Here is a 12,469-nt window from a genome sequence, read left to right as displayed (position 1 = left end):
TTAACTACAGAATTATTTTAAGCAGTAATTTAAAAAATTTTCACTCACGAAAGAATCTCAGTGGCCATCTAGTCAAGTCCTTTATTTTGCATAAGAGCCACATGAGGCCTTATTTGGCTAAGTTCTCCAGCTAGTTAGTTGCAAAGCCAGAACATGAAAATTGGTTTCCTCTGATCAGGCAAAATCATTACTCATTAGAGCACACAATTTTCTACTCCGTCACTTCCCAACCACTTATGCTTTTGCAGTAATTTAAAAGTTGAAACCAGATGAATTTATTTTAAGTCTCACCTTTACTTTGTGTTTGTTTTCACTGTATAAGCTAATCTTCTGGAAATGGAATAGCCAAGAAAAACTGGATGAGAAAGAGTGGAAGTGAACAGTTTATAAATACCAGACCAAATCTTGAAGTTGATTTCCATTTCCATAACTAAGAACTGTTTCGACAGTTTTTCCCCTTCTATGTATAATTTTACATAAAATGTGAATTATTTACATTTATGAATATTCTTAAATAAATAATACCCTGTCTGTTTATCACCTTTGTTTTACCTTTTGCATATGCCATGAAAACAACTAGGTTTAAATGTTCACATAAGTAGGTGTGATTTCTACATTAAAGTATAAAAGTCCTATGTACACAAATATAATTTCGTTTTTAGCCAAAATTTCATTTCTTTAAAAAAAGTAAAATAACACGGCAGGGTGCTTTGGATTCTTAAATATTGAAGTATGAAGCACGGATCCAAATAAGTCCCTAAATATGACTACCATCTACAAATTGTGCCAGCTCAGATATAACAGTGTTTACAGAAAATATTTGTTTAATTTACCAGAAACTTCACTTGTAATTATAGTGGAAGAAGGTAGAATGTGTGAAATAATCAAGCTGTTCCAAAGAGAAGATATCAATATTTGTAGTTCCTGGAAAAAGATAGAGGGTAAACCAATAATACACTCGGATTTTTGTTTTCTCTTAAGTATTTATTTACATGTGGTCATACCTGAGCCTTTGGAGGATGATTTCTGTTGATACGTACAGCTGTGGCAACTACTCATTGTCTTTATTTGTTGATGAATAATGCTTTACCACATTTGCCATGTTTTCTTGGTAACCACTGCCTTTATAACTCAATTATAGTGAAATAGGCACTTGGGAACCTGAATATTGAAATTTCACTATGCTTCTCAGTGTTAAGTTGATTTAAATGAATTCAGAGATTTTATGACGAGTCCTTTATTTAGTTGATAAGTTCCTTTGATTCGTATCCTTAATAAAATCATTAAGGAATTAGATATTCAAAGCCCTTATCAGAAAAATGTGAGCATTTCAGGACATTTGCACATGTGTAGGCTAAAATATAAACATCCATTTGAGTTTAAGTAATAAAAAATAATTATTTCAAATAAAGTTTTTTACTCTTTGAATCTTCCAAATACAAAAACTGTTTCTGTTCCTGCTCAAGTTCTCCCCCTGCCCCCCTTTTTTTGCCATCCCTTTTACAAAGATTTTCTCACGTGCGAGTGAATTAGCAAAGCATGTGGAGCATGTAGTTAATTTTCTGTTCTGGTTGTTTCATCCTGTTCTGTTTGTTTGCAGAATATTCCAATGAATGATATCTGATACATGTGTTTGCTGGGCGAGGCTCCATACCTTGAATCCGGGGTTACATTCATGTGTAATTCCTCTTGGATAATATTTGAGTTGAAGTTAGGGTTATATTTCTTTGGCTACCTTTCCCACCTTTCATTGCTACTGCTTCCTGTGAGAACTCTAAAATTGTCTCTCAAGGGGATGATAAGGAGCTGGGAGGTAAACGACCTTGTCCTTTATGGTAGTCACCTCCCAGTGTTCTTTGAACTATGGATTGCAACCTGTTAGTTGGTCCTGAAATCAATTTGGTAGGTCACATCTAGCATTTTTATTAATAAACTTACATAATAATAATAATAATAATAATAATAATAATAATAATAATAATAATAATAATAATAATAATAATAATAATAATAAAAAAGGCAGAGTGCCTCAGAGGCAGTAGAGTTAAGTATTTTTTCTGTTCAGCAGTTTCAGTGTGTGTATGTGTATGTGTGTGTGTATAAGCGGGTGTGCACTGGGCTGCGCATTAACTATATGAAAACTGTGGATTAAAGTTAGGTGCTGTGAGCAGAAAATTTTAGTTTAATCACAAAGTTGGAGTGAACATCTTTCTCCAACCACAACAAGCACTTTCATAAAGACATACCTGAACTCTCTTAAATACTTTGTTCAGAGCAGGCACTAACACGCCATAAATAAAAAATTAAGAGATCCAGCCACTCCATTTTGTCAGACTCTTCATGGACGGTTGTCTGACACACTTGGCAGCAGATTTGCCCCCGAGAGTGTGGACCCACTGAATGTGGAAACTCCAGACGGTACTGGGCTCTGCAGACTCAGTTGGGGGGGACGGAAACAGTACGCAAGTCGCTGCATTCCTTCATCTCAGCCATCCTCCAAGCATCCTGAGTGTCAGAATTATAACACCATGAATAAGGACAAGACAGTTTTTCCGAGTGCTTTCTTTACCGTGAGCTAAATCAAGCTTGTTCCACAAATCGAAAGGCACATGGGGAAAAATTGCATATTTAAAAAAAAAAAATTCCCCCCTCTTATATAACTTTGTCATTGTTCACTTGCTCTGTGTCTCCTAACAGTTGCCTCTCAATATTATGTATTCATTTCTAGGAAGTCTTCTTGAGCTAATTGGAAAATGGGGTGGCACATCTCTCGCTTTCATTTTAAAAACATAAGTCACGGTGTTCATTGCATACAATACTTCACTTTCTACGTGTATGTGTGTGTTTAATGCCTACCTTTCCTTTTGTCATTAATACTTACTCTTTCTCATTGTTTTAATTTACATTAGCTGCTACAGAGGGTAGTGATCATCTGTGAACTTACTTCTTAGGGCCTTTTGGACAGTTAAAAATGCCTGTAATGAAATTCTATTTAGAAAAGTGTCACATTTCTCTCTCAAAATTATATATTTCATTTCCTCTAAATGATGTTTAAAGTATTTTTCTAAGTAGGATTTTATGGTTCCTGTAGGTTCCTTTTCTTTTTACATTTTTTATTGAATAATAGTTATTTTACAATGTTGTGTCAAATTCTAGTGTACAGCACAATTTTTCAGTTATACATGAACATATATATATTCATTGTCACCTTTTTTTTTCACTATGAGCTACCACAAGATCTTGTATATTTTTCCCTGTGCTATACAGTATAATCTTGTTTATCTATTCTGCATTTTAAAATCCCAGTCTGTCCCTTCCCACCCCCTGCCTCCTTGGCAACTGCAAGTTTGTATTCTATGTCTATGAGTCTGTTTCTGTTTTGTATTTATGTTTTGTTTGTTTGTTTGTTTGTTTAGATTCCTCATATAAGTGATCTCATATGGTATTTTTCTTTCTCTTTCTGGCTTATTTCACTTTGAATGACATTGTCCAGGAACATCCATGTTGCTGCAAATGGCATTATGTTGTCAGTTTTTGTGGCTGAATAGTATTCCATCATATAAATATACCACCTCTTTTTTATTCAGTCATCTGTTGATGGACATCTAGGCTACTTCCATGTCTTGGCTATTGTAAATAGTCCTGCTATGAACATTGGGGTGCAGGTGTCATTTTGAAGTAGGGTTCCTTCTGAATACATGCCCAGGAGGGGGATTCCTGGGTCATACGGTAAGTCTATTCCTAGTCTTTTGAGGAATCTCCATACTGTTTTCCATAGTGGCTTTCCTTGCTTCCGTCTCCCACTCTTAATGATTTAGATGTCTTCTTTTACAATTTTGTGTTTATTCCTTTTTTAATTCATGGCAGTTATCTCCTTTCCAGTTATAAGTTTCTCATTTTTGTAGCATCCTGCTTCTTTTCTATTTAGAGTAGACCTGTCAATATTTCTTTTAGCATGGGTTTAGTGTTGCTAAACTCTTAGTTTTTGCTTGTCTGTGAGGTTCTTTATCTCTCCTTCTATTCTAAAGGATAGCCTTGCTGGATAGAGTATCCTAGGCTGCATCTTTTTTTCATTCAGGACTTTGAATATATCTTGCCACTCCCTTCTGGCCTGTAGTGTTTGTGTGGAGAAATCAGTTGAGAGCCTTATGGGGGTTCCCTTGTAACTCACTCTTTGTTTTCCTCTTGCTGCCTTTAGGATCCTTTTTTATTCTTGACTCTGGCCATCTTGATTATGATATGTCTTGGTGTGGGTCTATTTGGGTTCTTCCTGTTTGGGACCCTCTGAGCCTCCTGTACTTGGATATCTGATTCCTTCTTTAGGTTTGGGAAGTTTTCAGTCATGATTTCTTCAAATACCTTTTCAGTCCCCTTTGTTCTTTCTTCCCCTTCTGAAACCCCTATGATGCATAGATTGGCGCGCTTTATATTATCCCATAGGTCCCTTACATTGTTTTCTTTGTTTTTGATATGTTTTTCTCACAGCTGTTCTGATTGGGTGCTTTCTGTTGTCCTGTCTTCTAGGTCACTTATTCGTTCCTCTGCATTATCTAGCCTGCTTTGTACAGCCTTTAGGTCAGCTCTCATCTCAGCAAATGAGTTGACTAATTCTACTTGGTTCTTCTTTATAGCTTCTATTTCATTTTTGACATATTTTGTATCTCTAAACACTATTTCTTTTAGTTCCTTCAGTACTTTGATCACTCCTTTTTTGAAATCTTGATCCAGTAGGCCATCAATGTCTATTTCCTTGATCGTGCTTTCAGGGGATTTCTCCTGATCTTTTAATTGGGAGTGGTTCCTCTGCTTCTTCATATTGCTCATATCTCTCTGGCACTGTGGCTTAAGGAGTATCAGTTATCTAGTTTTCCTGGAGACGGTGTGCTCTTTATGATTTTATCGAGAGGTCTTTGTGTCTTCGCCCTGTTTCGTGAACTCAACTTGCTGTTTCCAGAGGCCCTCTGTTGGCGCCCTCGTCTGTGCTATTCCCAGTGGCTGTCAGCTAGCAGATTGTGCTCTCTCCTAACACTGGGTCAGGAGCTTAGCTCTTAACCAGTGGGCGGGCGAGTTACTCCCCCTCCCATTGCCACAGTCAGATGCTGCGCTTTGAGGGGAGGCAAGTGGGCAGATCGCACCCCCTCCCAGCACCGTGGTCAGGTGCTGCGTTCCTGCCACGAAGGGGGGTGGCTGCCTGCCCTCTCCCGGCACCTGTCACTCTGCTGCTCTGTGCAGCTGCCCGCTCCGCCTCCAGTTGGCGCTCTGAAGGCAGGCTCAGGGAAGACCGCAGAACGGCCCCGCCCCTGCTCCGTGCCAAATCTCAGCTCCTTGTTTGTCTTGGTGGCACGAGTTCTCTGAAGTGCCAGGGCAGAAAGATCCTATCAGCCTCGGGCTGTAAACAAGTCTCAGTCCTGCCTAGGAGGTCACAGAGCCCCCAGGTGCGGATTCAGGCCTCGGCCCGTCCCCCCCTGGGCGCTGCTCACAGGAGGAGATGCCGGCTGTGGCTGCGTCCCGCTTCTCTTCTCGCGAGAAGCACCAGTAATGGCGGCGCAGGTCTGAGGAGACAAAGGCTACGGTACCCCTTCCCCAGGGCACACCAGAGTGTTGCTTTGCTTTTTTCGCAATTTATGGGGGACCAAGGGTGTTCTGCTCCGTATCCCCTCCCAGCCATGGCACACAGCACCCTGTAGTCCCCAGGGGCTGCCTCCGTGCAGCCACCCCGTCCTCTGTCCGGCTCGGGCGGCCTGTCCTGGCCCCAGCTGCTGGCTCACATCTCTGGCTGGGTGTCGCAGGGACCCTTTGTGCCCATTTAACTCAGTTCTGTCGGTCAAGGGGTGCTTGGGGCAGATCTGAGCCTCGGAGGCTCCCCTTCCGTCCTGCTGGCCTCTCCGTTGGAGGGGGGTACCCAGGGAAAGAGCACCAGCCCTCCTTTGCCGCTCCCTCCCCGCGGGGCCACTCCTGCACTGTTTTTCTTTTTCTTCTTTCTTTTTTCCTTTTCTCCTACCAGATTTTTGGTGTCTTTGTCTTTCAAAGAGGGCGACGTTCTGTCGAAGTTCGGCAGGTGCTTTGGTTGGCTGAGTGGGTCTGTAGATGTGAGTTTTGGTGTATTTATGGGAGAGGGTGAGCTACAAGCGTCCTTCTACTCCGCCATCTTGCTTCTCTTCCCCTGTATGTTCCTAAGTTTTTTCCTAGACACTTGCACAGTGTGGACAGTAGAAGCGAGTGCTTTGTCATTCTCCTCTTTTGCTGCCTCCTTCGGAAATCCCTCATATACTCCTCTCCTTGGAAGGCCAAAATAGCAATGCCTTTGAGTGTCTCTCCCCTAGGAGCCTTTTCCATTTCTTTCTGTGGAAGTCTAGAGAGACAAATGCCCTCCTGATGACTTGGCTGGCCGCACCATCTCTGGCAGCATCATCCTTGCCCTCCTGCTGCCCAGAGACACATCCCATTATGCTCTCAGTGTGGAGGCGTGCCCCTGCGCTGGGATTGGGGTGCCCTGGGCACAGTGCAGGGCCTGCAGCTCTGTGTGCTTGGATGCACATTTCACTGTCACCACAGGCCCTAGTCTCATCTGCCGCGGACCACAGCTAGTCTGTGAAAAAGCTAAAATGCATCCTGCTACCCACTCTATACCCACACTACGCTTTCCCTTTCTGTCCCTCCCTCTGTACCCCAGTCTTCGGTCTTCAGGCCTGAGTCTTCAGACTCCTGTGAGTCTGCACTCTAAATCCCTGAGGCTTCTCATCCGCTTTCTCTCATTAGAATCTTCCCAGTCTACTTTGTGGTCAAGACCTGAGAAAGGAATCTGGGATAATCTGGAAATGGGTCCATGTGGTCTCCTTTTCAGGTAGCACATTTGCATTTTTACAAAGATCTTTGTGGAGATAGAATATTAGTGAAATTTTGAGTAATTTGATGGTACAGGTTGGAAATTTTGATCAGGAAAATGCTGTGTCTTTCCTGTTTTCTTATTTTAATGAATTCCTTTTTTCCCCCCCTGTGATCCTCAAATAATCCCATGTGAAAGTCTACCTCTTCATTCTATACTTAGGGCTAGGATTCCTGTGTGTTATAAACTGAGTAAATTTCTTCTTACATTGAAGTGAGGGGGGAAGAAAACTTGTCCATTTAGATGGTAACTAGTTTAAAAAAAAATTAACACCCAGTTTGACTTGGTTCTTGTGATGAATCATGATACCCAACATTTATGCAGTGCTTACCGAGAAGCAGTTTACTTGTATTATTTTATTTAATACTCATAGGAGATAGGTCACATTACTATGCCCATATTATGGATGAGTAAACTGAGACCATAGAGGCTAATCAGTAGATTCATACAGCTAAGTGTGATGAAGTCAAGTTTCGATGTAGATAGTCTGTCAGATTATTGTATTCAATAAAAACAATGAAGTCAGTTAAAGATGGGGGCACAACACAGCCCTTCATTGGTTTGCAGGTGCATACCAGCTTTGAAAATGAGCACTAACCAAAGAGTGTCTGACTTTATTCGAAAGAGTGATATAAAATGCCAGCTTCTTCTTTCTTCCTCTCCCTCTCTCTCTCTCCCTCCTGCCCTCCTGCCCTCCCACCCTTCCTTCCTTTTCTTTTTTTCCCTTCCTTTCTTCCCTGAACTGTTGGAGTCTGAGAAACACTCTTTCTTGGCTGTACACCTTGGTTTTCATTCCCAAAGTGAAATAGAACCATTTTAGTCACTCACGGTCTGCCTTAGTTCTAAAGTTACTTAATTCCACAGATTTCTTCTGTTCATTTCCCTGGGAAGTACACCAGGAATAGAAAGAAAACTGTGACCTGTCTGCCCTCAAGGAGTTCACCCTTAGGCAGAAGAAGGAGAGAAAGGATGCTATTGGGAATGTGCTGTACTCTGTAAACACCTGTGTGTTCACTTGTCTTTGCAACAGGTACCATTTCTGTCAACACTCTGCGCACACCCTACACTGCTCCTGGTGAGAGTGAGATTCTGGACCTGGATGATGAGTTGTATCTGGGGGGTTTGCCAGAAAATAAGGCTGGCCTCGTCTTCCCCACCGAGGTGTGGACTGCTCTGCTCAACTATGGCTACGTGGGCTGCATAAGAGATTTGTTCATTGACGGCCAGAGCAAAGATATCCGGCAAATGGCTGAAGTTCAAAGTACTGCTGGAGTGAAGCCGTCCTGCTCAAGGGAAACAGCAAAACCGTGCCTTAGCAATCCTTGCAAAAACAACGGCATGTGCAGGGATGGGTGGAACAGATACGTCTGCGATTGCTCCGGGACAGGCTATCTTGGCAGGTCCTGCGAGAGAGGTAGGTTTCCAGAAATTAAGCAGCCAACTCCCCTGAGATGAAAAGAGTATGCAGTGTTGCTCTCAAACCTTAAATGACCATTGAAACATAACGTATGCTCTGCTGAAGCAGATGTTCTGCAAGCCAAGAGGCCGCACCTGATGGGTGATCCCGACCAGTCCTTAATGATTTGCAAAGGACCTGATCCTGGGAAGACACAGCTTTTTAAGTATAGTTCAGGAATAAATAGAGTTGGGTCTTTTGGATCCTCTAGGATATGGGTCTAAGAAGTATCATAGACAATCACTGTTTCTTTCACCCAGTTTTTAATTTCAAGATACTAGCAAGTGAAAAAGGGATGAATTTGGACATACTTATGGCCTCATTGCTAACAGCTCTGCTAAAAAGAGCATTCGAAGCAAGCTAAACTGTGGGATGTGGCTTCCCTGACGCTACCGCATGGGACTTAAGTTAGCCCATTTCAATTTAGTTGACTTACCCGTTTGAAATTTGAAAAGTAAGGTGACTTTAAACCATCTAAGTTACACCAGCACTTTCAGAAGTTCACACTGATTTCAAAGGCATTTACCTTTGCCTAAGACGCAACTGATCACAGAAGATTTACTTACCGATTTGACATTAAGGCTTAGCGTGTCTGCGGAAGCTCTGAGCATGTACCACCATTCCCTTCTCTAGCAGGAGGCAAAGCTACTTTTTTTTTTTTCTTTTTCCTTCTATTAGGAGAATAAGGGTTAAAGGAAGAGTAAAAGGTGATAGCTGCCGCCGGTCATCTGCAGACCAGACAAAAGGAAGGAATAGAACAAATAGGTCTAAGTATGTCCTTCCATCGACCCAAGAGTTCCAGACAAATGCTATAGTCACCATACCCATTGCCACTTATTTTCAACAATGGAACACAAAATCAATGTGAAAAAATTTTGACAAGTTGCTCCATTGTCCTCTCATGCTCCAGATAACATTGCTTTCTGAGACATTTAGCCAAAAAGTATCTGGCGTGTATTTTTTCAACCGTATGCATTTAGTCGTCTTCTCCCTGCATTCCTGAAATTGTTTAATTTGTTTAAGCTAAAACTTCCTAGAGGAAAAAGTGGTTCTTTTCTAGAATCCAAAGTTGAAATGTGACATTGATTCTTAATAAGGAGGTTCATCAGCTTATCAGTTCTATTAATAACATTAATTAATATAAAAATTAGTAATAATAACCTACTAATCTAATAATGATCTTAAATCCCCTACCCAAATACCGTCACTGCTCTGTGCTATACAATTAGATAGGTCCATGGATAGATAAACACTCTAATCACATAGATTCATTCGTTCTCCTAGTACCTAATTGCAATTCCTATGAATAGTTATCAGAGGTTAATTATTTATGCATCATTTCATTTGTAAGGTGTACATTCTCCGTAAATTTTCCCTTCTAATTTCAGTTTGTTTGTATATTATGGTTTTTAGAAATTGCCAAAAGGAGCCAACAACAACAAAGTGACAGAGCTTGCAAGATACATTACAAGTTTGGTATAATGTGAGATTAGCAGACCTGTATGATTTACGATTGTGTTTTCATTTTAATCACTCAGAGAGCTGTCACTTTTCCTGATGCTTCCTGCTTAAGTGATGCTAGAAAAGGGTATAACTGAACTGTCAGAGAGTACAAAAGCCTTCAGTTAAATATGCATGGTGTACCACCCTGTGGCAATATCCTGCTACTGCATATGGCAGAATAATGGAAATTGTAGAGCTTCCTGAACCAGAATGAGGGAAAGGAGCTATTATATATTGCAGTAATTAGAAGGAGAGGTGGTAAGCATATGCAGATTTGCAAATGAGAATTTAATAGTAGACTTAATCACTGGGATTCAACGTACATTTTTATCTGACAGGTGGCTGGAAATTTCTGCAGATTTCTTTGTTTCCAGGTTGGTTGTGTACTGAGAAGAGAAAATTGTCATTTTTGTGTGGTTTTTGTTTCTGGACTACCCGGTGTATTGTGAGAAGTCTTTGCTTTTCAGAATTGATTGTCTTGCTCACATTATGGCGTCTCCCGAAAACAAGGGTGATGTGGGAGGCTTGTCATAGTCGATACGACAAAATCTGGCTCCTTTCCAGCTCCCAGCCCTGTCCTAGTTCAGTCAACACAAGATCGTGTCCAACCCTTGGGGTTTCCAATTCAAAAGAAAGAGCTTCGACTGCGGTTCTTCTCCAGATGCACTCTGATCACATAAGAGTTGACTGACAACTCTTGAAATTAAAACAAAAAAGGCACTTACAGAGTTTCTGTTTTACTATAATTGAGCAATAATTGATAACTTATAAAGAAGCACGTTTAAGTCCTTGGACAGGGCAGCATGGGGAATGGTATTGTAATCATATTCTAGGAAATTGCCATTCTTCATTAAGTAAAGAGCTTATAAGAAAGAACAGAGTATTTGCTGACTTAGGCAAATTAAAAAAATAGTATTTTATATGTATTGATCCCATAAAGAAAAGTAGCACAGAAATATTGTTCAATCGAATATAAATTGAATTCAGCACCTTCTCTCCTGCTTTATTTTCACAAAATTGAGAATTTGTGGCGACTTGGTCATATAGAAATTTTTCTTGGTTGTACGTATAGGGTATAATCAGAGGTCTACTTTATACCTGCTTGTTAAAACTCTGACAGATGGAGGGACAGATGTCAGAGCCATATACTTTGGCTCCTTGTCTGATTTTCATTGTTGATCACAATATGTGACTGCCTTTCGGCAAAACTGAACACAGGTGTACACTTTAGACTGCAAGGAGGAATAAGGCAGAAGAGCAAATTTATCAAACTTAACGACACGGGGGAAGGAGATATAGGAGACAAAGTTGAAACTTTTTCTCCCTCACTGGGAAGTATTGTATGGGAATTCGCCTTTTAGAAAACTCTTTTGTGTCCTAAGTAATAAAGTAAGTTTACTCATGTTTAAAGGATGCTGCCAAATAGTATAACCTTCAAATGTCAGAAGGTTGTTTACCATTTATTTGGCAACTCCAGACTGCAATCTCGTGCATTTTCCATTGCTTGTCTAATTAAACATTCACTCTAATTATGAGGAATCGTGTAGGTGCTCCTTTGTCATTTATCAACAAGTTATTTTCACATTGAGGATCGTTTAAAATGGCACTCAGGGATGCTCGAGTTTAATTACTTCACTGTTGTTTCATTACTACAGCTTTTTGGAGAATGTTAAAAGCCACTGATCCTGATTATTACTATTATTTCTTTTTCACTTTGGGTTGTATTTCATACTATATTTCTGATCCGTTGTCAGTCATCTGTGTGTCTAAAAGGACGTTCCCCCTAATTAATCTTCAGTCAAATTGAGCTACGTTTCATAGAACATGGGAACATTCAAAAAATAAGATTATTGAATAATAGAGACTAGATTTACAGATTAAATAAGTAAGAGAAACGAAGACTATTTTAGCCCTTTTATCTGTATGACACCAAAGTTACTGAGCGATTGATAGTGCCTTTTCAGTTTTTATTCAAGCAGTTGTTGCCCTATAGAGATGGACAATGATTGGCTATAGTTGAAGAAGAGAAGAGAAATGGTAAAGAGCACATTTCTTTAAGATTGTACTGGAAGCACTGTTTTCTAGTGTTGACTACAACTTTAGTATAATGTTTTAATTTTTTTTTGACCAACTCCTAGTAAATTTTCTTTAGGGAAACCGTATCCAATTGGACAAATATGATGTAGATATGTGATATGATATAGAACCAGCATATTTTAAGAGTGTCGTATTTTATTTTCTCATTGTTTATTAGGTCAGTGCTTAGCCACAGGACCCCTGTTTTGGTAGACAGACCCCTTTCCTAGTCTGTCTTTTGTGGCACAATTATGGCTTTCAATGTAGACTTTAAGGAGTATTTTGTTCATATACGTTACCAAAATTAGGTTAACTTACCATAGATAGAATAAATACTTAAGTTCTCTAGTGAATATTCATGTAAGCATGATGTCCAACTTGAAAAAAAGCTCGCTCTTGTATCTTCAGTTTCAAGTGCAATAATTAATCCAATAAATATCAGGGCTCTACTGTGTGCCTGGCCCTTTTTGGAGTCCTTGGCTGATGATAGAGCCATGACTAGGAGAGCTCAGCTCTGCTCTAATGACACACACACTAAAGGGCAAAGG

At 40.3% G+C, this 12,469-nt stretch overlaps 1 protein-coding gene across 29 annotated transcripts in view; it reads left to right on the top strand.

Moving 5' to 3' along the window:
* NRXN1 (neurexin 1) overlaps positions 1–12,469 on the top strand; it is a 1,021,444-nt gene that overhangs the window by 446,095 nt on the left and 562,880 nt on the right. For all 29 annotated transcript variants that reach the window (XM_032497501.1, XM_032497499.1, XM_032497527.1 and 26 more), the window contains one exon: positions 7,917–8,300. In XM_032497501.1, the coding sequence (XP_032353392.1) occupies positions 7,917–8,300 (384 nt within the window). The remainder of the gene's footprint in view (positions 1–7,916; positions 8,301–12,469) is intronic.

The sequence above is a fragment of the Camelus ferus genome, chromosome 15 (assembly GCF_009834535.1).
Source record: "Camelus ferus isolate YT-003-E chromosome 15, BCGSAC_Cfer_1.0, whole genome shotgun sequence".
NCBI lineage: Eukaryota > Metazoa > Chordata > Mammalia > Artiodactyla > Camelidae > Camelus > Camelus ferus.
Note: the sequence above shows the minus strand (reverse complement) of the source record. Positions and strands in the feature narration are given on the sequence as shown.